At 45.1% G+C, this 26,549-nt stretch overlaps 2 protein-coding genes across 8 annotated transcripts in view; one reads left to right on the top strand and one right to left on the bottom strand.

The window, feature by feature from the left end:
* The window catches only part of Primpol (primase and DNA directed polymerase), a 40,410-nt gene extending 37,111 nt beyond the window's left edge, over positions 1-3,299 (top strand). For 6 of the 7 annotated variants that reach the window (XM_021169874.3, XM_085843966.1, XM_021169876.3 and 3 more), the window contains 3 exons: positions 244-326; positions 410-456; positions 2,724-3,299. In XM_021169874.3, the coding sequence (XP_021025533.1) occupies positions 244-326; positions 410-456; positions 2,724-2,969 (376 nt within the window). In that variant the 3' untranslated portion in view covers positions 2,970-3,299. The remainder of the gene's footprint in view (positions 1-243; positions 327-409; positions 457-2,723) is intronic. The other variant, XR_015048653.1, reaches the window with a different exon arrangement.
* Positions 3,300-3,482: 183 nt separating this feature from the next.
* Positions 3,483-26,224, bottom strand: Cenpu (centromere protein U). The gene is made up of 13 exons (XM_021169877.3): positions 26,133-26,224; positions 24,233-24,281; positions 22,130-22,241; positions 20,740-20,842; positions 18,863-18,923; positions 18,082-18,309; positions 12,011-12,080; positions 10,589-10,697; positions 8,456-8,534; positions 7,806-7,853; positions 7,377-7,438; positions 4,803-4,959; positions 3,483-3,628 (listed from the first exon to the last, which is right to left on the bottom strand). The coding sequence occupies exons 1-13, from the start codon at positions 26,171-26,173 to the stop codon at positions 3,515-3,517; spliced, it is 1,233 nt and encodes a 410-aa protein (XP_021025536.1). The 5' UTR covers positions 26,174-26,224; the 3' UTR covers positions 3,483-3,514.
* Positions 26,225-26,549: the final 325 nt, after the last annotated feature.

Genomic DNA, 26,549 nt, shown 5'->3' on the forward strand with positions numbered 1-26,549 from the left:
TTATGAGGGCTGGACTGGAAGCTCTTGCACACACGAGTGCTTTGCCCATGGGTCCCTCAGCCAAGAGTGTTATTTTTAGCAACCAGTTTTCTTTTGGTTTTGCATGTTTATTTTCTTCCTTTAGCTTTTGAATTTTTTCTCCATCTTTTAAGTCTTAGGCACATCTCTGGCGCATGGCATATAGTTAACCTTTACTGTCTATCCAGTGTGAGCATTAATGCTTTCTTTTCTTTATACATTAAGGATTCTGGTTGATCTGAAGAATGAAGTTTGGTATCAGAAATGCCATGACCCTGTCTGTAAAGCACAAAACTTCAAATCTACCTGTGAGTTATTAATTTTTGTATTTACCACAAAGTGAAAATTGGATATCCACCTAAAAATATTTTTACTTATCTTTTTGATTCAGGTTCCCCGTTACCCACTGAAGTAAGTCTGCTATTTCTTCTGAAAGATGTGAGTACAGCTCTTGGCCTTGGGTTGGTACACAGCATACATGAATCACGAACGGTCTCCTGAGTCTAGATAGCCTTTAGTACGATGGGAGGCACTCGTGGTCACGTGGGAATATGTTAGTCATCTTCCCACCTCAGTGCCTCGGGTAACACGAGCCACCAGGGAGTAAATTTCGGCCTAGGTATAAAGATGTTTCTTACAGTTTGCTATAGACAGTGAACCAAGGTGCTGTCGGGTCTGTACAACAGTGTCAGAGGGAACACACAACTTTAGTTTCGGATATTACTAGCTTGCTAAGCCAACATTTCATCCAAATGATTCACATTTAGTGTTAAAAATAAAAAGTAGAAAATACATAAAAAGCAGAACTGGGTTGTCTGGATGGAAACTTCAGGGCGCTTAGGGCACTTGTAGAACAACCGAGTCCAGTCCCTGGCACCCGCATGGTGGCTCCCACTCCAGTTCCAGGGGATCTAACGCTCTCTTCTGACTTTCACCAGCTCCTGTGTGGCTGTAGTACACACACATATAATAAGAGATACTGTTTTTTTTTTTTTTTTTTTTAAGGCAAAAAGGTAAAAAAATGTCACACATATTTGGGCAACTGATGTGAAGGTTTTAGCGTAAGTCTTCCATTATTATACTTGAGTGTGCTCATTTTGCTTTCAAAGTCATAATGTATGGAAGTAGTTTTTTCCATGGCGTATCAGTAACATTTTCATTACTGGCTATTATCAGATTGTTTCACGAAATCCTAGAATTGAGATGGTACAGATGTTGATGAGCGCCTGCCACTAGGTTTGCCAGCGCAGGCGCCAGCCTGCAGACAAGTGGCAATCCACCATCAATTTGCATTTATTAATGAGGTTGTGTTCTTTTTAGGTTATTTTATGAATTTCTGGATCAATTTTTCTGATAATTTTTAATACTTTTTGTCATGAGTTAGAGTTTTAATTTTTTATTTTCATTTTCACCTTAAAACCATCAGCAGTCTTTCAGACTGCCATGATGGGGTACCACTTACAGTCTAGAAAACACCTGGCATCCTTTGAAATCTGTACTTAAAAATCTCTTCTGAAAACATCATATTCAAGCTGTTTTTTTTTTATTTTATGTATGTATTGGTGATTTGATTGCATGTACATCTGTGCACCACATGTGTGTTTGGTACCCAAGGAAGCAGAAGTTCCCTGGAACTGTAGTTGATGGTGGTTGTGAGCCACCATGTGGGTCCTGGGGACTGCAGCCCTGGAGGGGTCCTCTGGAAGAGCAGCAATGCTCTTAACCACTGAGCCATCTCTCCAGATCCAACATCCACGTTTAAAGTTAAAATCCCATGCTTGGTATGTTAGAGGGGGACATAAAAGAACTGATAAGTAGACTGACAGACTACTACATTTAAAAATAGTATCTAGGAACAGATTTAAAATGTCTAATTATCTCTTATAAGAGCAGTGTTTGGTTTTGGATAGAATTGAACTTATCGGCCTCATACATGGGAAGCAAGGGCTCTCTCTTGAGCTACATTCCCAGCCATTAATTTACTGTGGTGACATCTTTGGTAGAAATTTTTTCTTTTCTAATAATACCTCAAAAATGCCAAGTGAAAGTATTCTTGATATACAATATTACTATTACCTGAACATAATTTTTCCTTTAGAAACACGAGTATAGAAATAGTACCTTCCAAGTGAACTGTTAACACTGCCATTTCTCCTTCATCTTCCTTTTATTTATACATTTGTGTGTCCATGCTCATGTGTGTGCTCATGTACACACACATACAGGCCAGAGGGACAACTTGTGTCATTCCTCAGGACATTTTTTTTTTTTTCTTTTTTGAGACGCAGCTTCTCACTGGGCTGGTATTCACTTGGGAGGGTTGGCTGGATGGCTACCAAGCTCCAGGGATCCATGTCTCCACCTCCCTAGCACTGGGATTGCATGCTGGCTTTTTAACATAGATTCTAGGCATTGATTTTTTGTTAATCTAGAAACTTCCCTTTGCTGTACCCCTTCTGAGGAGTTGAAATGTATCTGCCAGGAGCTACAGTCAGTTTCAGCCTCAGAGAAGCATGTCTGCGCTACAAAAGCACTTCTGAGCTAACTTACCCTTTCCCATGCTGACTGTTCCTCACAGCAGGCAGCCAGCATGGTCATTGACTGCTGAAAACCTGGTTATTATTTTATACCTTAACGCAACGTATTTGAAGTCACATATTCTGACTAATCTTTATTCCTCTTTCCTCCTTCCCTCCAAAATAAAGGAAGACTTCACTTCTGGAGAAACAGATGAAACCAGCAACTCACTGACCAAGGATTGTCAAAACCCACCATCCTGCAACTTGTCAGCCGGCGGGCTTTCTGCCACTGCCTGGGATGATGAAGACGATGCCTTTTTCTTAGAAGCTACAGAAGATGCTGAATTTGCTGACGCTGCAGATAAGAGCCTTCTTGGTTCAATGGATGATATTCCTGATGAACTAATTATAGAAGCTTTACAGAATAGCTGACTGCGGATAGAACATACATAACCAGGCTACAATTTGCCTGAAGCCTGAGATTTGATAACATAAATGTTAAATTAGTGCTGGGACTATAGCCCAACATTAGAATACTTACCTAAGATGTGCAAGGCCCTGCATTTAACATCATACAAAAAATCAAATTATTAACTTATTGTAAAACCTGTTTATAGCAACTGTTCTATCACTTGGTTTACCTAAGCCAGATTTATTGAAGGCTACCTTTGACATATTTCAGCAGATGCTCCTAATTAACCAGGATCATTCTATGCTTGCATTTGCACTGACATCATTAAAGTTTATTGTAGTTAAAAAGCTTATTATGCCTGGTGATGACTAACCTGTCAAGAGACTGAAATTTATGAACACAATACTCAGAAATATGGCTGTGCCTTCTGAGTTATTAGACAACTGAAGAGGTGTGGTTTAGTTTGAATGACAAAGCGGTAGTATATCCTGATAAGCGGGTCTCACTGCTGTCAGCACAGGGGCGCTGCTGTCAGGAGCAGAAAAGGCAGCAGGAGGCTCAGTTCTCAGTCCAGCTCAAGCAGCTTCCCCAGCTGATAGTTGATGGTTCTCAGGTGGTTTTCGGCTCCCAGAATGCTTCTTGCTTTAAATAACAGAGCTGGAAGGCTAGATGAATCATACTGTTGATAAAAGGAAAACAATTTAGACTCACAAATAGCGATGCTTTGGTATCTTTTTAGTTCCTAACCCTAACCACCAAGGCCGATTTTGATAGTTGTCCACTAGCTCTCTTTTGTTGCATTGGGATCATTAGGAAACAGGTTTTGGGCCATCTCCTCTCCTCAGAACATAACTGCTAATACAACACCACGAGGAACTGCTCAGCAAAGCTCTCACAGATCTCTGTACCCCAGGCAAGACCAATTGGCTCAAAGAACTGGCATCTACCTGACTCAACATAGCAAGTCACGCCTCAAACTTGGACTAGACAAGTGTGTTGGTGGAGTGCTGTGTTAACTCAATCTCATCTATTTTAAAACAAATTTCTAAAGCAAGTTTCCTTTTACTTGCTTAACCAAGGATTATGTTCAGACTGGATCAATGCTACTCTTAACTTTCACAGATTTAATAATCGGATCCCTAAAATAAACTTGAGGCACATTTTGAACATGTATATTTTAGTAGCTCTAATATATGAACAGATCTTCAGTTTCGGAAAACTTAAATCAATGGCAGACCTTAAAATTGAATTTAGCGGTGAAGTAGACAAACCTGCTCATAGATACATGAAGACATGGTGTGTGACTGTGTATCACATTCTACACACAATTCTATTCATAAAACTCTATGTACAATTCTATTAGTACTTTTCTAATTCTATTAGATATACAAATTTATAATTTTTTAGCTAACATTTCTATGTTATATTATGGCAACAGCGAGGTCTCAGAGGCAACTTCAAAGTATTAAAATAATAGCTAACTACATTTTCCCAACTGTCTTACTGTTTCTCAGCCCCTCAGGTAACTCCTGCCATTTCAATGAAATGGCTTCTAAAGTATGAACATGGGCTGGACAAAGGTAGTTGGTCTTTACAGCACGTCTGAGTGGGCTGAGGACTGATGGAAACTGATAAAGCAGAGCGCAGTTGTTTAACTCACAGTTGTGCACAGTACACACCGCCTAGGAGCTCTGAGGAGTAACGGAGTCTTCCTTCTCTTCAGTAGGAAGCTAGAAGGTGATGCTGTGGTCTCACCGACTTACAATAATGCTGTCCGTTACCTTTCTGCAAACTGCTGGTACTGTACAAGCAAACGCCTGGATCCCGTCTGATGCGCAGTAACCAGGACTCACCTTTTCTGTTTCCTTTGGTTCTTTCTCTTGTACATTTGAGTAATCTTGACACAGCTGTTTTAAATTAGATAAGAAATGCTTGGACTTCTTAAGTGATGACTTTCTCTCTTTAAGGTCATCATATTTTGTTTGTAGTTGTTTCAGTTGTGGTTCTAATCTAGATAACAAAAATTTTTCTTAATCTCAAAAACAAATTTTACAAAATACAAATTAATAGAAATATATGTGTTGTTTGTGGACTGAAAATATTAAGGTGCCCACATTATAAAAAACAAAAACGCAAACCAAAAATAACAAAACATTTCTCCCATATAAACAACATACAATCTAGTCCAGCAGTCTAGAGTGTACAATGAACATCCTGGGTGAGGGAAGAACAGAACAGAAGTGGACTTGACCTGGCTCGCCTCGCACACTATGAACGCGTAAATGATCCTAGGTTTCTGCTCAACGCAACTATGACACACAGTGAGCAGTGACAGCCATGGGGACATGCCTCACAGATGACAAAATCCACCAAATTACTCAAGTCCTGGGAACTACTGCAGTCAATATAAATTTGGCTGACATTTTCTGAGCATAGGCAGCTTAACAGCTTAATTCCTGACAGCTTAACCAGGAAGTCATGCAAAAAGTTCTCCTTTTGAAAATCCTTAGTTTCTGTGGCCAAATAAAATCAGCAGAAAAACTGTCCCAGAGCCTGGAGAGAAAGATGTGTGACCCTGGGCGAACTGCCTGTGTCTGACGCTTAGTTTCTTCACCTATAAAAGAAAAGGGAATTTGTGACTTATGGCCGGGGAGGAAGTGAGGCTGCAAATAAAAATATAAAAAAACCTAAGCTTGAATTGAAGAATAGTGTGTGTTTCTCATGTTTTTCCCTCTGTTTGCTTTGTTTTATATTGGTTGGTTGGTTGGTTAGTTGGTTAGTTGGTTGTTGGTTTTTATTTGTCTGTTCTCCTAAAGAGAAAGAAGGCACAGAGTTGGAGAAGTGAAATGCGGGGGATCTGGGAGGAGACGAAAGCGGGGAAACCATGATCAGAATAAACTATGAAAACATTTTATTTTCAATTTTTAAAAAGAGCTCTTCATACCAAACTGAAGATTTCTCAGCAAACTGTACCAAGCTGACGGCATGGCCAGGCCAGGATTGCATTCCCTGCCTTCCCTAGGGATGGGACGGGCTGTAGCTAAGAGATTCCCCAGTGCCTCAGGCGCCTCCTATGCAAAGTTTAAACCATCACATACTTTATCTTACTATGCATTTTCAAAATGTTTGTCTGACTACAATTTCACCTAGAAAAGGAACTAAAGAGGCCAGTCTCAACATGTCTCAATGGTCTCACATTGATGACAAGCTGAATAGAACAGCCTTATTATAGTTTAATTATAGAGCCATACAATGACCTACCTCACAGAATCATATTGACTAAGCATGGGCCAACTGAATGAAGTATTTAGGAAAAGTGCCCTCCCATAAAGGAAGCTGTGAACTGTTACTGCCAATATTACTATTTTACCCCAGTTTTCCTGTTTTGGCCTGAGCCAGTGAATACATTTTCTAGTGTCGACCCACAGACTAAATCTGTAAATATCAGAACAGACAACTAATTTGTCTCTCTCAAAATCCTGTGGCAGTCACTTAAAACCTAGTACTTAGCCCAGCAAGGTAGTGCCCACCTTTAGTCCCAGGACTCGGGAAGCACAGGTTGGTGAATCTACAAGAATTCGAGGCCAGCCTGGTCTACAAACTAAGTTCCAGATCAGCTAGAGCTATACAGAGAAATCCTGTCTCAAAAAAACAAAACACAACCTAGTAATTAAGAGTATTTCAAGTGTTTGCTGACAAATCTCCTATCTGCTCAAGCCTTGTGCTACCACACCCATGTGGTCCTAGGAATTAACTCACTGCGGTTCATGCCAGGCAGGTGCTCTACCACCAAGCCACATCCCCAGCCTGTCCAAGCATTGTTAAAGCATCTTTAGAGTAGAGAGCATGGCAAACTCTACTACACGTCGGCCTCTGGCTCGCACTCCGTACCTCAGAATCCCAAAATGTACAGACAGGCTACCACAGTGTGCACTAACCCCAGGCCACGGGGACTGCTCCCAACCCTAGACCTCAGAATAAGGACTGATGTGTCTCGTCACTGAAGAGCCAGTGACCAGACTGACTTACATAGCAAGACCATCTATCAAAAAGTAAAATAAGCAAGCAAGCAACATAAACAGACCTCTCTGCCTGAGAGCAGCACACAACTGGGCCTAGGTCTACTCAGTGACTCACAGGACACCCTCTAAGGAACAGGTACAGTTACGCCCATGTACACACGAGGGGGCTGAGGCCCTGAACAGTCAGTACCTCACCCAAGTCTGCAGTCAATGGTAGAGCCTGATTCAAGTTCCAGGCAGTGTAATCCTATAGTCTACGTAGCTAAAGCTGTAATCAGACTGCCTGAGACCAGACCAGATGCTGAGAATCAGATCAGAGATGACGGTCCTTACAGCACTCCCCTAAGTGACAAACGCCACTGCCCCTTTAGATGACTTCTCAGATAGTGCAGGATATTACCTTACCGAATCAGTTCATCCTGGACTTCAATTAAACGCTGCCTTTTCTTTTCCATGTTGGAAATTATCTGAGCAATATAATAACGTACTTAGGTTAACATGGGAGAAGTTTCGGCACTTCAGCTAAGACTTTGGGTCCATGGGCCCTCCTCTTGCCTCCCAGTTTGACTTGTTTAGCAGTTTCATTCACTACAGGCCCAGGGGTAATCATTTCTGTCTATGATCTCTCTGGGGGGGGGGGGGGGGGCAACTTGGAACGTCAAAAGGCTAACAGAGATCCCCATTCCTCAGTGTCCATTAACATTACAAAGCAAATAGAAACCTGACCAAGCCCACAAAAGCCCTTATAAAACTGCAGGTCACAAAACTACCAGCAAGTGTTGCCTTACTCCCCTGGTTCATAGCCCATGACTCACTAAGAGACTTGGTGATTACCTTGGTGTTCTTCATTTTCAGAGCTTTTAACATCTGGGCTTCTTTAAGCTACAATGACAACAAAATAAAGTATATCTCATTTTCCAAGATGAACTGTGTAAAGTTCCACATGAGAAGGCCCCTAGGAGACACCAGTTGGTAAACCGCCTGTCACAAAAGCAAGAGGACCCAAGCTTGGATCCCGGCAATGACACATTTGGATTTTATGAGGGGCTGGTGGGGACGAACCGGTCCTTGTGGTCCAGCCGAGCTCACTGGCTGGCCAGCCTGGAGAAGCCAATGATCTTCAAGTTCAGTGAGACCTGTCTCAAACAGTAAGTTTTAGGGTGATTGATGAAGTTACTCAGAGTGGGCCTCTGGCTTCCACATCCACACACGCAGAGAAGGAAGTAAGAGGAGTTCTCATGTGTTTCTCGTCACAGAGCCAGCAAATGCAAGCTGTTCTACAACCACAGGATAATGTCCCAACTTTAGTTTAAAACATTTTAGAGTAGCCAGGTGTATTGGTATCTGCCTTTCATTTCAGCACTTGGGAGGTAGAGGCAGGCAAATCTCTGTGAGTTTGAGACCAGCCAGGTCTACATAGTGAGTTCCAGGACAGCCAGGGATACATACAAAGACCCTGTCTCAAACAAATACAAGAAACTTACCATTCTGATGAGTTCTCCTTTCATTTTAAAATAAAACTTGTTGATGGCTTGATTACAACTTTCAGATTCTACTCTTTGCCTGTAAATTGATTTAAAAAAAGAGAGAAATGTATAGAGATCAGCCACACTGATCATGAGGGGAACAGGAAAACTACAGAACAAGCCTATATCCACATCCACGCACGCGTGCACTAAATATGCACAAGGTGGGCTGCAATGTGGTGGGGGGACAGTGTTGCACACATGCAATGTGGTGGGAGGCAGTGTTGCACACACGCCTGTGCTTTCAGAGGCCAGGAGAGACAACCAGAGTCCTGCCCTGTCACCCTCCTCCTTAATCCCTGAGACTGGGTTTCCCATGAAACCAGTCTTCAGTCTTTGCAGCCCTTATGTCTCTGCCCTGCACAGCACTGAGTTACAGCCGTGCACAGCCACGCCTAGCTTCTTATGTGGACTCAAGAGCCACATATGGGCCCTTATGCTTGCAGAGTGAACCCTCTTACCTAGGGAGCCCTTGCCCCAGTTACTGAGGAGAGGATTCTAAAACCCTGTCAAGTTCTCAGAAAAACATTAGAGATGGTTAAAAAAAAAAAAATTAAAACAAATGTCATGTGGTTCAGCTATTCAACTACTGGCTATATACACAGAAAACACCGAGAGGAGGGACCAAAAGACACCAATATTCATAAAAGTATCTGCTGTGGAGCGGAGAAAGTGGTCAACTGTTTTAGTGGCTGCAGACTCTCAGTTCTGCAAAATGAGCAAGTTCTAGATGTATGCGCAGATAGCCATTCTGCAGCTTAAAAATGGCCCACGGTACGTTCTGTTACACAATACAAAACCTTGTGTACTTCACAACTATCAGGATGGCTAATAGAGTACTATTCCAGGGATGACTAAGCATTCGGCTGCTCACGGAAAGACAGGTCCTGGGTAGACCGACAGCTCATGGGCGACATCGTTAGAGCAGGTGCAGTGGAGAACAAGGGGACAGTGCAGAGGACAAAGCCGGCCAGGATGGGGAAGGTTAGCAGACGTGTCGGGATGCTTGGTTTTGTCAGGACTAATCTCCAGGGAAGAGGGTCTCTCAGGGGAGTCTGGATCATGATCTCCTGGGGCATGCTGGTGAGGGATGTTTAGCAGAGCTACTTGTGGTGGGAAGACCCAGCCTGACCGTCGGCTGCACTGCTCCACAGGTAGGGCCCTGGACTGGACAGAGTGGGAAAGCCAGCAGAATCAACAAGTTTGTCTGCCGTGGTCCATGGATGTGACCATCTGCTTCGAGTGCCTGCAGCCTTGATCCCTTCAGTGATGGACCCCAAGCTGGAACTGTGATCTAAAATAATCCCCTTTCCTCCTGAGTTGCTCCTCAGGATATTTTACCACAGTGTTTCCACAGTCCCATGCTGTGCTCCCCGCTCCGGCACTGGGGCCTCTGCCTAAGCCACCCTGCCTACATTCTGTTGATCCCACTTCCCCGTGGAGGATCCTAGGCTGACTCCCTGACTAGCGTTCCAGAGGAGCTGGATCTCAGGCAAGCCACATGCTCACAGCTGTGTGTGACTCTAAGACCCACTCTGCTGGGCTGCATTTTACAAATATTTTTGTTTAATGTCTTAAGTTTTATAAATCACTCTCTTCAGGAGAGAACAAAGCCGGATTTGTGCTGGTGGAAGATAGGCCAAACCTGACTGACTGAGCTGTTTCTTCAACTTTCTCCACCGGAGGCTGGACCAGATAACTGAAGGGGTGTGTGTACCTAGCCCAAGAGTGAAGCCCTGATGTGGCGGCTGTTCTCTGCCATGAGTGACGCAGGCTATGAGGCCGTGGGCTCTTCCCCATCGCTGCTCTCACGGGAGCTAACAGACTGGAGCGGGCCATACTTGCCATACACTACCTGACTGAGAAAAACCAACAGCACTGGAGAAACACACTTCTAGATCAAAGTCTATGAGGAACTCAAGAATAGATGAGCCAACAGCTCGCACTAGCATAATTAATGTATGCAAAGGGACTCTAATGAACACATAGAATCATCTGACACGTGACAACACAGGAACGGGGATGGACCCACCCAGTGCCACTCCGAGCACAGCTGACCAGGCCCACCGGTGCCAACACCAAGGGACTTACTTATACTCCAGGAAGGTTTTCTCAAATACAGACAGAACAACATCCAACTCCGTTATGTCACTCTGTCTCTTTCCTTCCAGACACCAGATATGCATACTTTCAGAATCACCTAGAATATCAAGCACATGTCAGTTTATACACTCGATATCTGTAAACTGGCTCAAGGCCCAGGCTCTGAAACCCTGAACAAAAGTAGGCCCACCAGAGTATAAGCACGGCTAGAGCCACAACCACCTCTTCCCGAGCCAGGGCAGTCTGCCGGCCCTGCTGTGTCACCCCCTTGCTTCCTGGGACAGGGTGCACCTGTCATGTGCTGCAATGGGGCCTCTTTACAGCCACATTAAACTTCATTACACGAGTCCCTGTGACATTGCTATTTCTGTTTTCAGTACCATTTTGAAACAAAATAGCATACAGTAGGGGTTTACAATTACTTGGGAAATTGGGAGATTTATATTTTATGACTCAATAACTTGACTCTCTACTCCTCCAAGAGAAATAAAAACACCTTGATAAAATTGTACATAAAAGTGTTCAGGGGGTGGGAGCAGTTCATAAAGAGGCTGGAGATGTGGTCAAGGCACCTTCCCAGGATGGGCAATGCCCAAGCCCTAGCACTGCAAGGGATAAAAAAATGCAAGAAAGAAAGAAAGAGAGAGAGAGAGAGAAGGAGGGAGGGAGGGAGGGAGGGAGGGAGGGAGGGAGGGAGAGAGAGAGAGAGAGGGAGAGAGAGAGAGAGGAAAGAAAGGAAGAAAGAGGGAGAGAAGAGAAAAAGGGGGTAGGGTGGGTCATAGAGGCTTTGTTTATAAAGGCTAAACCTCAACGCTCAGCCCCCACAACAGAGTGTAGAGAGCACAGCCTGCAGCATGGAAGCCCATCTTTTTAACAGAAGTTCTTTACTTCTATGATGTCTAGGAGTCTATGTGAATGTACGCAGGTACCCCTGGAGGCCAGCAGAGGGCGCTGATCCTGGAATTGTGGTAACCTGCCGGATGTGGATTCTGGGAACTGAAGTTTGTACAAGTGGGGAGGAGAGGGGAGGGAATGGGGGTTAGATGTTATTAAAGCACATTGTATGCATGTACAAATATTCATTTTTTAAAATTTCATGACAAAATGATTAAAAAGATGTTATTCCAAAGCCATAATTTCTTAATCAGGTGGCATTTGAAGTCAGAGTAGTGGCGCACACCTTTAGTCCCAGCACTCTGGAGGCAGAGGCAAATGGTCTTCTGTGAGTTCAAGGCCAGATGGTCTACACAGTGAGTCCCAGAACAGCCAGAGCTATGCAGAGAGACCCTGTCTCAACACCTCCCCCACAAAACAAACCTGTCTGCTATTTTGATGACTAAGACAACTTAAAACTAGCCTTCTTCCCGAGACGCCCTGTACAAGTGACAAGCCATAAAGTGCCATCAGTACCTGAGTCTGTGTCTCCGCGCCTTGGCCTCTTCCTCCTGCCAGGAGACGGCCGCACTTTCTTCTGAGTTTTCTACCAAAAAAGAAAACAAACAATATAACTTTTTAATTTAGGAAAAATTATTTTCCTTGAAATTTAAGGATTAGGATGACAACATTATCAAACCACCAACCGCTTTTGGCTGCGGTGCTTATTTAGGACTTAGAGATAATTAATAAACAATCTCAGGCCAAGCAGTCCCAGTACATGAAGCAGCAGCACCCAGCACACTGGGGTGGTGAAGTTTAACTATGTCTATGGGATTACCTAAGAGAGGACAGCAGCGCAAACACGCTGAGAAACACTCCCTGGCTGGCCGGAGGCCTGCGAGTGACCCAATTCCTAATGAAGCCTGAAACCAACTCCTAACAGGATCCACCAGGAAGATCACGGGGTTGTGCTAAGAAGAATTCCAAGATGACTGGCAGGCAGAATTCCCTCCCTGTGGAATAAGTAAGTGGTGCCTGTGAACAGGGGGCTCTTAAGTGTGAGTAAGAACACTTCTGTAGCCTGGAGCGTCTGGCTGGCTTTGCAGGCACCATACTTCAGGAGCCACGTGATCAGCACCTGCCGGGGCTGAGAGCAACTCAACCTCCAAAAAGAGAGAAAACAGGCACCTTAGTTGTAAAGCCTCAATGAACTGAATTCTATCAACAACTTGAAAACTCTTTAAAGATAAATCCAAGTCTCGTGTGAGAGAGCCCTGGATAGCTCTTGATCTCAGCTCTGAGCAGAGAAGCCAGCTAAATTGAAACTGGACTCTGGGCCTCCAGGAATAGTGAAATGCTAAGTGTGTATATTTAAGTAACTAACTTCGTGGTAATTAGTCATAAAGCAATTATAAACAGAGAGAAAGCCCCACTAAGTCAGATACTGGGAGAATGTCTTAGGCTTTCTCCACTCACCCTAGCAGAGGGCAAAAGCAAGCCTGGGACATCAAAATACCCAGCCAAAAGTCAGAGTGTCTGCTGGGACAGCACTTAACACTACTCACACAAGGATGGGACACAGAGAACACCATGGACTACAGTTTCAAGTTCTAGACTAAAACTAACACACAAGAAAATGTGACCCAGAGTCAAGACAAAAACAGAACAAAGACAGATTGGCCCAAAGATGAACCAGACAATGGCTGGATCTAAACAAAGGCTGAAGCAGCTGTCATCATGTCTAGGAAGGGAAGGGACAGTCTTAATAGAGACCCTCCCTGTGGAACAGAAGACACAGGCAGCACAGCCCTCCCCCAGCAAAGTCTGGAGCAAAGCTGTTCTCTGTTGATTCCAGTAGCTGCTGGCTGTGACTGGTGTCATAGCTGTTCCATCCATCTTCACATCACCCACTCTTTCTTGCTCACAAGAATACCTATGGTGACATTTGTGGCTACCCATATAATTTACATGTGAGAATATCTTTAGCTACCCATATGAGCAGAATGTGAACAGATCTCTGGGGTGTAATTAAACCACTCCACGTGGGCTTAAGCAAACCAATGTTGACGGCTGGGAATGTGGCTCAATTTGTACAGAGTGAAGCTCTGAGTTCCACCCCCTGTGCCACATAAACTTAGCACAGTGATGCACCCTGCCAGATGTTCATGTCACATGGCAGCAAACGTGATGGTGCGGTAGCTGAGAACTGACATTTGATTCACAAGTACATGGCAAAAAGGCAGAAACACTGGGCCTGGTGTAAGCCCATCTCCAGTGACACACCTCCTCCTCCAAGGCCACACCTCCTAACCGCAGGGGTGGGGCATTCTCTTAGAAAGCACCCTATCAGCACACAGGAGACCTTAAGTTTGAGATCCTCTCTAGTAACACACCAAGTCTAAGGACAGCCTCAAGGCTACAAGAGACCCCGTCTCAAAAACAAAACAAAGCAAATAGGCTGCAGACACAACTTAGCTGGTAGTATGTGCCAGCGTGTGCAGAGCCTGGGTCCACTCCCCATCACACACACACACACACACACACACATACACACAGTGATGGCAAAGCCTGTTATCCCAGCTCTCACACTCAGGAAGTGAAGGCACAAAGATCAGCCCTTCAAGATAACCCTTGGCTACCAAGTGAGTTCAGGGCAGCCCTGGGCTATCTGAGACCAGTTTCAAATAAGCACACGACCCCCAAAACACAAACAACAAAACAACACATTAAAAAAAAATGTCTAGTGAGTTTTAAAATAGCAGGCTGGGGAAGATGGCTCAGCGGTTAAGAGCACTGACTGCTCTTCTGAAGGTCTTGAGTTCAAATCCCAGCAACCACATGGTGGCTCACAACCATCTGCATGAGATCTGACGCCCTCTTCTGGTTCGTCTGAAGACAGCTACAGTGTACTTAGGTATAATAATGAAAGCAATAAAACCATACCCAGTACATAAGTCAGAACTATTGGACCTGTTAGACAGCATCAGTCTCCGGATCCAAAGTGCAGTGTTTTATGATCTAAAATATGTATGATAAAAGTTCAAAACGAAGGCCTGGAGAGATGGCTCGGCAAGGAAGAGCACAGGTTGACCTTCCAGAGGACCCAGGTTCAATTCCCAGCACTGGCATGGTAGCTCACCACTCATGGTACCGTCTGTAACCCCAGTTCCAGGGGATCTGACACCCTCTCCGGGCCTGTGGGTACCAAGCATGCATGTGGTGTATAGAAACGCATGCAGGTAAAACACCCAAATTAAGAAGTTGACAAGGAAGAGTGAGAACTAGAAAGGAAATGTACATTTGCACAATGACTACAGTTTTCATGACGTGGAGGTGTGAGAAGCTCACCAGGCCGTAGTCAAGCTAAATCCAGCACGATACACCAAAGCACATGTCACACACATGTGAAGCTAAGAGAAAGGGAAAGCCCGATGCCGGTGGGGACAAGAGGCACTGGAAGCTCCTGGACAGTGACAAACCTCCAGCAGGACCTAGGGAGGCCGGGGGCTGCAGTGGCATCCTTCAAGAGCCGAGCAAGGGCTGTCAGCTCAGAATTCTGCACCTACACAAGCATCCTTGGAAGGCAGAGGTGAATTAGATGCTTGACTGCAAAGTCTGGGAGAGTCACTAGCAACTGCAGGAAAGAAAGTGGGGTGCCCTGTAGGCCGAGAGGAAGGAATCAGGCAGGGGGTGGACAAGAGAAGTGGAAAGGGAATGTGGGAAAATAAAACACTACAGGATTGGTTTCCAGCTCCAAGGAAAATGGCAACCCAGTAAGGTCAGAGCCATAATACAGGAAGAGTGACAGAACCAAAGTCACAGAAGACAGGGATGGAGAGAGGGAGCTAAACACTGTTACTTGGTGACATGTCCCTGGGGAGAAGTGGCTTTCAGCTAGAAAGTAGGCGGGGATAGACAGACAGACATATAGACAGACATGCATGTCCCTAACACATGTCTAAATAGACTTTGCTCATTTAAAGATGAATCATTTTAATCCAGGGCCAGCACACAAAATAAACAGCAGCAAACCTAAGTCACAGAAAGAACTGAACACTCAAAATATTCAGTTACTTCAGAATCACCAACAGAGGAGCAATCCCAATCTCTCTCTCTCTCTCTCTCTCTCTCTCTCTCTCTCTCTCTTTCCACCAGGGTGGTAAGATAGTCTACTTGGGCCTAAATATACATAAATGTATACACGCAATAGAGGCACCTTTAGAGGTGCTTATTAGACAACACAAAAAGAAAATCCAGAAAGGATAGCAGAAAATAAATAGCAAGACTGTAGACTTACATCTCATTATATCAACACTTATATAAAAAGTAATTTAACCAAAGAATCCACCCACAAGGCCAAGACTGCCAGAGGACAAGTCTTCCTGGGTAAGGAAATGGTGCTTAGGAGACAAGGCGGGGCGGGGGGGGGGGGGGAGCAAAGATGCTGATTGGTGTTAAAGGCACCAAGTTTTATTTAGGAAGGATACATTTTTGAGATCCAAACAGTGTTACTAAAGGAGGACCGAGTACTCAGATGCCAGAGAATGTGGTGGGTACCTCATTTAAACCACCACCCCCCACAAAAAAAAAAAAAAAAAAAAAAAGGAAGCTAAACGAATGGATCTATTAGCTTGATGTTGTCATTCTACAGAAACCATCCCACTGCGCCCTACAGAGACACCCAATGATGATTTGTGGATTTAAAATGGTAACAGTAGTAAAGAAAAGTCTCTAGGAAACAGCCTAAATCCTCCAGGCGGCAGTGTGGATGGAGGCCCACGAGTCTACAGTCCTGGCTACTCAGGAGGTCAGGCAGCACAAGGTCGCTTGAGGCACAAGTTCAGGAACAGTCTGCGTGCTGTAATAAACCTGATCTCAAAAACACCAAATCAGAACCAAAAAAATGCAAAGAACTAAATAAAATGTGTAAAATTGTCATGCAAAAAAAAGAAAGAAAGAAAGAAAGAAAGAAAGAAAGAAAGAAAGAAAGAAAAGAAAAAGAAAAAGAATGAGAAAGTCAACCAATCTCCTTTGCATAACTGATAGGTCAAATAGATCACCATCTCCTTCACTGAAACACAGTAGGAAGATATAACTGAACTGTCCTGTCAGTCACACGTCCCGACAAGCAGAAACACTACAGCCAACAGCAGCTTCAAGCACCCAGGGAGCACTGTGTAGGAAAGACCCTGAGGGAGAATAACAGACAGTCTGTGGTAAGAAGAGAACAGCAGGTTTATAGAAGAGCTGACAGGAAATTACCCTTCAGGTGAGCTTTTAGAAGAGCAGGCCTCAGTTACAGCCAGCCATGGTCAGCCCTGGGGGGGACAGAGCACCACAGCATGGGCAACATGACAGGGCCATGAAGGGATCAGAGCCTCCAACCTCTTCATCCCCAGAAGCTGCCTGAAGAGAGATAGCCACTACATAGCACATGACAGGGGCCATGAAGAGAGCATCAGACCCTTCAGGTTCAGAAAAGAAAAGGGGTTTCTGGCTCTTACAGGTTTTCAGTGGGATAAGCAGGCTTCCTTTTATGTCCTGGTCTGGCCTGTATTCAAGGAGCATGGTGGCCCTAGGACCAGTCTCACCTTAGCTGGAAAGGGAGGAGCTACAAGGAAACAGCCATGCTTTCTCACCAACTCTGTCCCAGAGGGCTCTCACAGGGAGATGGCCTGACCTCTCGGGAAAAAGGAAGGCAGGCAGCCAGAGGGTCTGTCTATAACCTAACATGCAGTAAATGTTAATAAAAGTAAGAAAACATTGTTTTGTCTATGTATACAGAAGGGAACCCTGGGAGAGTGTGTAAGACAGAATCCAGAAAGTCTTCCACCTGTCTCGTGGCCCGGAAGGAGGAGCAAACACATTCCTGTACTGAAAATGATTTCAGAGATGAGAACGAATTAGTGACCTAACATAGTCAGCCAAGTGACTTAACAAACCATATGGAAGAACACGAGACGCTGCACTTCAATCACCTCGAGGACAAAGACGACTCATGGCATCTTTTCCTAGGAGAGGAAGCAAGGTATACACAAAGATTGTGCCACTGAGAAATCCATCACTGAGCAGGTTTAGGATCTCACACACACACACACACACACACACACGACCTAACAATTAATGAAAAAGGAGGCCAAGTACTTGTAAGGGGTATATGGGAAGATTTGGAGGGAGGAAAGGGAGAAACGGTGTGATTATATTATAATCTCAAAAATAAAAGGTGTCATTCTAAAAAGAACCTCATCGATGCTCCGACATTGTAATTTTCACCAATAGATACAGAGGACATCCACGGACGGCCAGATTGCAGGCACTACTTCATTCAAAGGATGCCGTGGGAGCCAGAGTGACGAGGGATGGTGAGGGGGGCACAGGGAAGAACTGTGGAGTGAGCCCCAGGACAGACGCTGTTCTGGGTTATGGGACTGTAGATCAATTCATCTTCCTTTCTAGATCTTCCAGGTTTTTCTAGATGAAACATAGCTTTCTGTGATAAAAGCTCTAAGCCTATTGTTACCATAAGAAGACCTCTTTATTTCCTCCCTTATCTTTTTAATGAACTCTTCTCTCCCCGAGCAAGGGTGGAGGCAAGCACTGCTCACCAGCTGACTTTGGGTTGCTGGTGTCTCGTCTACAGGAGAGAGCTGAGCGCTGTGGAGTCTTGTCCTCCTGGGAGTGACCGGCTCGGCTGGCCTCTCAGGGGGTGACGGTGCTGCAGGAGCAGCCTGGTGTTGCCGCGACCTTGGTCCTTCTGTAGATGCCACCTTCCTGCTTACATCACCTGCAGAGCTGTCCAACTCACCGATGATGGGCTCCAGCTTTCTCCTCGGCTTAGGAAGGAAACAGCATGCTAGTTTAGAAAGCTCAAATCCTATGAGTCTTCTCAAGTCCCGTTTCTCATTTGTAAATATCGCTAAACATGGCATGTAGAAGACAACGTGACTAGGGCCGCCTGACTCTCTCTGCCTTTGTGAACCACAAAGCATTAACAGACGCTACAGAAGCTGACTGGGTAAAGAGAGCTGTGAGGATTCTTTCTTAACGCTTCAGATGGAAAACTGTCTCTCCTGGGCCGGTCTGACGGGCAGCAGGGAAAGGCACTTGCCACCAAGACGGATGGTCTGAGTCAGTCCTGAGACCTGTAGGCTGCAAGTGAAGAAAGACCCGCACACTCAGTTCCACACACGTGCCCACATATCTATGTATGTACATACATACACACACAAAATAGATGAATATAACTGAGTTTTTAAACCTTCCTTTACTCTAAAGCATTTCTGTATTAGAAAAGCCTGCTACAGGACATTCTTCCCTGCTTATATCTACTCCAGTAAAGCACCAAGTGTCTTATAATGACGACAGTGGGCAGAACACTCCCCATACCTTTTTTGTGCTGTCCTTGATAGACTCATCTCCACTTGCTTCATCTTCAGAAGGGTCCAAGCTGTGCCAAACAACAAGCTGTCAGCATCTCATCACACATAATGCCTTCTACCCGCTGCTTCTGCGTGAAAACAAGCTGAAGGTGCTGAGTTTTCTCTCTCGTGGGCGGGACTGTCACCCTTGATTGACTGCCCATTTCCCATGTGTGCTCACATCAGTTTTCCCTAGGCAAGCGAGCAATCGTGGTCCAGGGTGGTCAAGTCTGAGAACTGCGCTTCATCCACATCACTGCTCCCAATGCTGTGGGGCATTGCTGGGCCTACGGCTGGGACAATGCCTGCTGCTTGTAGAACACAGAACACCCTGTGCTGATTTAGAGCCTTGGGTAGGCAGACACAGGCAGGCTGGGAGTGGAAGACTTAAGAGCAACAACCAAAGCCAGATGCCTCGGATTCAACAGAGATGGACTCAGATGCAGAGCCTATTCATGAAAGACCAGCTAACCAGGAGGCTGGGGAGGGACAGAGGAAAGAAGGGAAAGAGAGAGAGATAGAGAGAAGGAGAGAAAAGAGGCAGAGATGCAAGAACAAGCAGTTGAACACCCTGGGGCAAAGGTGCCAACTGTCTTGGAGTCCTGGGGCATGCTAAGCTCTCTCCATGCCTCCCCCAGCCTTGACTTTCTTTTGAACTTATATGCAAACCCTGCCTTACTTTCACTGACCACGAAGCAATCCCAGATCAGTCAGGCTGGCAGCTCTGCTCCAGCATCACCCAGACCTACTGGTGTGCATCTCGACTATGCCTCATGCCCATTTACTTCCATTCGTCCTCGAGATAACTGCCCACCCTCCTCACCCCCAACTGTGAAAACATGTCGCCACTGGTCTCTCAAATGCCCCTCCTACCTACATAAAAAGCTGGCTGTAATTCCAGTATTGACTGGGGTGGGGAGAGGAGGCTCCCAGGGGCTCCTGGACTGCCACTCGGGCTGAACTCATGAAGTCCAGGTTCAGTTAGAGATGATGTCTCACAAAAATAAGGTAGAAAGCAATAGAGGAGAACATCCAGGGTCATTCTGGCTTCTCCTCCTCCTCCTCCTCCTCCTCCTCCTCCTTCTCTCTCTCTCTCTCTCACACACACACACACACACAGGAAGAGCTTAATGTACGAAGCTTATACTTTCACATATATAATTTACTACAACACATAAAATGAAAGGCCCCGTTTATAGTAATTACCAAACAAACAAAAATATTGATAAATAACCTTGGAATAAACCCAAGAAAGATTTAAAATCTAAACAGTAATTTCATGACTTAGGACATCACTAAAGGCTGCAGAGCCCTGGCGCCCATGGACAGATACTGGTCTCATCACCACAGACACTAGGCCCTCTAGATTCACTTAAAAACCCTAACCCAACTAAAGAGGCGGCGCGCTAAGATAACTAACTAGGTGCCAATCAAAAGTATGATTCGTAATAACAATTACAGAAAATGGCGCTGCTGTGTACCAGTTAGATCTTTTGAGGACAGTCATAACAATCTGACTCAAAAGATCCTGAAATGACGTTAGTTTTCTTAGTTTCTATTAAAACAAACAAACAAACAAACAAACAAACACCTGCCTAAGGGCTGGAGATGGCGCAGTGGTTATGAGCACTTGCTCTTCCTGAGGACCTGAGTTCAGTACCAAGCTTTCGTGTCAGGAGACTTAGTGTCATCTGGAACTCAGGCTGCGGGGGAGCCGCCATCTCTGGGTTCCCCAGGCCCCTGTGCTCTCTTGCACACACAACACATAACCCTCTCAAACAAGCAAACAAATGAACGAACGAACGAACGAACAGGAAACGCCAGCAGCTTGAGAGAGAGCCGTACTTTCTGCTCTCCTTCCCTCTGTGGGTGGCCAGGGAACTGGAGGACACACAGTGTTTGGACAGCTCGTCTTCTGCGTAGATAGCCGTACTGTGCAGAGGGGGGTCTGTAAAGACAAGAACAGCATATTATGTTTAAATGGCCGAAAGAGTCAGTTTCATAGGCTACTTCCAAATATTTTTTATCTTATACCTCGGTGATAAAAAACCTTATTGTCACTAAGAGCATGTTTGGGGGGCTGGAGAGGTGGCTCCGTGGTTGAGAGCACTTGCTCTTGCCAAGGACCTTGGCTTGATTTCCAGAACCCACACCGCAGCTTACAATGTTCTGTAACTCCAACTTCAACCTAGGACATCTAGCGCCCTCTCCTGGCCGTCATGGGCACCATGCATGCACATGGTACAGACATACACACAAGCAAAAGACTCATTCATATCCACAAAATAAATCTAAACAAAACTCTTTTTAAAAGATTTATTTATTTTATGTATGTGAGTACACTGTCACTCTCTTCAGAAACACACCAGAAGAAGACATCAGTTCCCATTACAGATGGTCATGAGCTACCATGTGGTTGCTGGGAATTGAACTCAGGACCTCTGGGAAAGCAGCCAGTGTTCTTAACTGCTGAGCCATCCAGGACAGCCAGGGATACACAGAGAAACCCTGTCTCACAAAAACAAAACAAAAACAAAAACAAAAAACAAAAACCAACAACTAACTAAATAAACAAATCTAGATAGATAGATAGATAGATTTTATGTCCTAGATCTACTCTATATGCACACAACACTACAATGAGACATTATTTTATACTCATGATGCTGGGTAGAATAAAAAAGACACACTGTTAATAGCAGAGTTGCTACAGACTCAACAATTCTCCTAGTGGCATGGCTCAGAGAACTGAACACATGTACACACACCCCATCCACACCCACATTCAAAACAACTTGAACATGAGTGTTCACAGCAGCATAAATGATCAAGGAAAAAAACCTCAAGAACCCAAAGCCAACTGATCATTATTGAGCCAAAAGGGTAAGGATGAAGTAAGTGCATGCTACAACCTGGAAAACGTGATGCTAAGTCATAGACTCTCACCAAAACAGGATCGCTGTTCTACGATTCTACACACAAGTCATAGCATTCCTCCAGGATGGGACAGCTGTTACGTGATCCTACACACATGAAATGTCGGAGGAGAAGAATCCAGAGAAACTGGAAGTAAACGGGTGGTGTCCGGGGATCAGAGGAAGGGAGTGAGGGTCGACTGGTGTCAGGGGGCTTTAGGACAAAGATGTTCTGGAATTAAATAGTGGAGATGGCCACAGGACTCTCATGAACTAAGCCTTGTCGTTTCCAGTCAGGAATAGGGACGTAAAACACTGACCGAAGGTTTCGTAAGTCTCCTCTTCTTCCTCGAGTTCTCCCCGTATGCTTGAGACATCAGAATTGTTAGAAAAGTCAAACACATCCTTGGGCCTGGGCTTTGGACCAGCTTTCTAAAAGTGAATAAAAGCAATCACTGAACCCGCAACTGCTTCACAGTTTAAACCCCTCTCCTAGGGACCATCTAGCCAGTCCTGCAGCCCGTGGAAACGCCTGGTGCTTCTCGATCCACAGACTACTCTGATGATCGAGAGCTGGGTTGGGTAAACCATCTGAATGGAGACCAGAGAGCAGACATCTTGGCTCTGTGGGCCACTAGCCTTCTGTGCTATTACATACGGAGGTATAGATATTGACGAGACAGGAAGGAATGGACATGACTGTGTTTCAACAGAACCTAAGAGTTTCCTATCACTTTCATAGGTCACTCTAAGTCAGCTTTTCTTTGTCCTCCCAAGTGCTAGGATTATAAATAGGTGGCAACCATCATGTCCACTGTACTTAAATCATTTTAGAATGCAACCAAACCAAACCAAACAAACAAACAAAACCCCCAACATTCTTAGTTCACAGGCTGTACAAAGACAAATAGCAGGCTACATTTGGCCCACAGGGTATCATTTACCTAAATCCTCGATATAGGGGAAGCTATGGTCGCCTCCCCAGAAAAAGGACATGTGCCCCAAAGCTCATATGCAGTTTTGAATGCACACCGGGCTGAAGTCTCCTTCCTACAGGACAGAGACTCAGGTTTACAGTTCAATCTATTTCAATACACAGATTAAACCCTAAATCCCAATGAAAGACCAAAAGGAGAAAAACCTTCTATGGTAGCTCACAAACTACAAGAGGATATTATTACTAACAGATAAGAAAAATCTGGAAGATCTGAAAGATATGCAAATACGTCTGGCAGACAAAACTCAGGGAAAGTCTCGCTCATGGAGCGCTACATGGAGAGATGCCAAGGAACAGCAGAAGGCTTGGCTTTCAAGCCAGAGAAGCATCCATCAGTGCTCTGCAGTTAACTCCCAGAGGGAGGTCCTGAATGCAGAGAATAACCATTCCAGACACTGGCTGGAGAAATCCCTCCAGGCCGCAGTGAATTCTAGCTACTGAGTAGTGGTGGGTGGGAGAAAGCTGCCAGATCCCCAGGGGGTATGCCAGGGATGCTCCACAATGCAGGAGCTTTATTCAAGGCTAGCTTCAGCTCAACAGGGCAGGGAGCCTGCCTGAGAAGGGAGAAAGCCAGGGTCAGACAAGAAGGCCAAAAGCGCTCTGAAAGGCTAACCGTGAACCTGAAAAGCAAACTCCCTCATCACACTAACTTGAAATGGCATTGGACAAGATTTTGAAATTAGCAATCAAGAGTGTTACACAAATACACTTGCCTGTAACAGGCATTTCCTGAAGAAAATAAAACCATATATGAACCAAGAGGAATTTTATAAACGCATATGCAACTGTTTAAAAAACTAAGTGAAAAAAAATGACATTTCAAAACATTATAAAGCTTTTTCGCGATGTCAAATATCTGAATAAAAATAGAAACTAGACTCAGAAGAAAAGATGGTTCTAAAATGTTGACAAAGTTTCTTTTCTCCAAAATTCTGGATAAAACACTTTTTAAAGCTGCTATAAAAAAGTTTGTCAAAGCCGGGCGTGGTGGTGCACGCCTTTAATCCCAGCACTCGGGAGGCAGAGGCAGGTGGATTTCTGAGTTCGAGGCCAGCCTGGTCTACAAAGTGAGTTCCAGGACAGCTAGGGTTACACAGAGAAACCCTGTCTCGAAAAACAAAACAAACAAAAAAAAAGTTTGTCAAGTGTGGAGGTGGAGGCTAAGGTGGTGATGGTGACCCAGCACTCAGAGGCAGATGCAAGTGGATTTCTCTGAGCTCAAGGCCTAGACTGGTCTACAGAGTGAGTTCCAGGGCTATAGAGAAACCTTGTCTCAAAATTTAAAAAATAAAAAAAAAAAGAAAGAAAAGAAACAAAGAAAAAATTTTGTTAAGAGAACTCTCCAAAGTATGATTCCCACAAAATGATAGCTTTGCTTTCAATGGCTTAAGGGGGAAAAAAAAATCACATTAACAATCTTGCTTACCTGGTTCCTGGAATATGTGCTTCTCAAAGTGTTCTTTGAACGCTTTGCACTATTAAAACACAGATGACAAAATTTTAGAAGGGAATTCAGCAGACATTTTGAGCAACTGGGAAAGCACTGTAAGCTATACTCCTTCCAAGGCACACCTTTCCAAATTGTCCTCATTACTGCTCACCCAGCAGAGCTGAAGCCAGGCAATAAACCACTGGGGAGCAGGGTTGGGGGGGACACCTATCACTTTGTTAACCATCTCAGTTGTGTGTATTAGGCTACAATATAAAAGACTTATCGCCACCCACACTCCCAGCACAGAATGCCGCAGTAATAATCTGAGAGGGGAGGGGGCTGGGACTCCCCACTTGTAGCCAACTCTCAGACCTGTACTGCGTTTGCTTTGGGATAACTACAGACTGTGACTCTGAGTTCAGAAAGCTTAAGTGACTTCTGATTGGCACCTCGAAACAGAAGTAGGTGGGACAACCTGGAGGCATAAATTGCCTAGCCTGAGCTCTTTTCCACCTGTTTCTTTCTTTTTTTTTTTAAGATTTATTTATCTATTTTATGTATATGAGTACACTGTAGCTGTACAGATGGTTGTGAGCCTGAGCCTTCATGTGGTTGTTGGGAATTGAGGTTTTAGGACCTCTGCTCTGCTCGCTCTGGTCAACTCTACTTGCTCAGTCCCTGCTGGCTCCAGCCCAAAGATTTAGGTATTATTATACACAAGTACATTGTAGCTGTCTTCAGACGCACCAAAAGAGGGTGTCAGATCTCATTACGGGTGATTGTGAGCCACCATGTAGTTGCTGGGATTTGAACTCAGGACCTTCCGCTGAGCCATCTCACCAGCCCCTCCACCTGTTTCTTGTGTGTGCTCCAAAACCAGAGAAATTCCCTTCTAACTGTGGGCTGGAGTCCTGGAGCAGTTTCCAAAGGAAGGAGATCTCTACAGTAACCATTTTATATAATCTTTGCTGTATGCATCCGGGTGTTTTAGGAGTGATGATGAACAGATTTCATAAATTCCAAACCTCAAGATGTTGAAACAACAAAAACCACTGGTTTAGCAGATCAAGTTCTAAGCTCCTTTCCCTTGCTCAAAGGTGGTGGTGGCTCACACCTTTAATCTCAGCACTTGGGAGGCTGGGGCAGGTGATCTCTAAGTTTATGGCCAACCTGGTCTACAAGAGTTGAGTTCCAGGACAGCCAGGGCCACACAGAAAAATTCTGTCTCGAAAAACCAAAAAAGGTAAAAGCACAAACCAGCCTGCCCTGATAAGCTCCTTTGCCCTTTTTAAATCTTCCTTCCCACTGCTCACCGAATGTGGATTCCCCCACCATCTGTGTCCTGTGGTAGCTACAAGCATCATCTTCCATAGGTAATCTTCCCACGGAAGACTTCCTACGCAGAAGAGACCTTTCTATCCAAATCTCTACCAGGCTTTGGATGCGCGCCAGACACGCCCAGAATATCCTTCGCCAGGAGCTGGTGGAGCTAACCTTTCGGGCCGCTTACTAACTTCTTTTCAGGTGCACATCTCTTATATAATGAAAAGATCCATGAAGCACTCTGAAAGTCCTTTAGGCATTTAGGCAAGGCCAGCCCAAGCTCTAAACAAGCAGCTGCCTGGTCCCTCGCTAGAGATTTCGTTTGGCTTCCGTGTTTTCTATTACGAAAACAGCTGCGTCTTAGAAATAAAAAGCAATGTCGACAGACCAGAAATGATTACTATTAAATATTTGCTTGTCACATGAAAGCGACGCTGGTGTCTGAGTTCCCCTACCACACAGCTTGACTCCTGGCTCTACGATTCGGGGCTGTGGGAATTGAGGCCGGGTCAGCGAGTCTCTGGGACCGGATGAGCCCATCCTGGGCGGATTTCGGGGCGGCAGCACTTACCCCGGGTTCCCCGAGTATCTCAAATTTCTCCTAGCAGCCATCCTACCGCTCCCAAAGGCAGGGACACCAAACTCGCGCCTAGCGGTCTTGCTCTGAACAGCCAATCAGAGCCTAGTCCTCGCTATGCTCCGCCTTTTCCGGGGCGGGGCCAAAGAGCGTCCTGGGCGAGAGCACGATGAAATCCAGGCCTGGAGAACACCCAACATCGGAGCGGAGTCCAAAGCAACCGGCTTAGCTGCTGCAGGCTGTCTCTCCCACTCGCGCTCCGTTCCATAAATTTAGAACTCCCCGGCCTCGTGGGCGGGGAAATGACCCGGAGCTGGTGTGGGTGTGGGTGGACCCGAGCCAGCCGCCAGCGGATCCAAAACTCCAGTGCTTCCGGGCGGGCTGTTAGTTGATGGACTACTGTCAAATCCG

The sequence above is a fragment of the Mus caroli genome, unplaced genomic scaffold, assembly GCF_978045245.1.
Source record: "Mus caroli unplaced genomic scaffold, Mus_caroli_1 scaffold_10, whole genome shotgun sequence".
Lineage (NCBI taxonomy): Eukaryota > Metazoa > Chordata > Mammalia > Rodentia > Muridae > Mus > Mus caroli.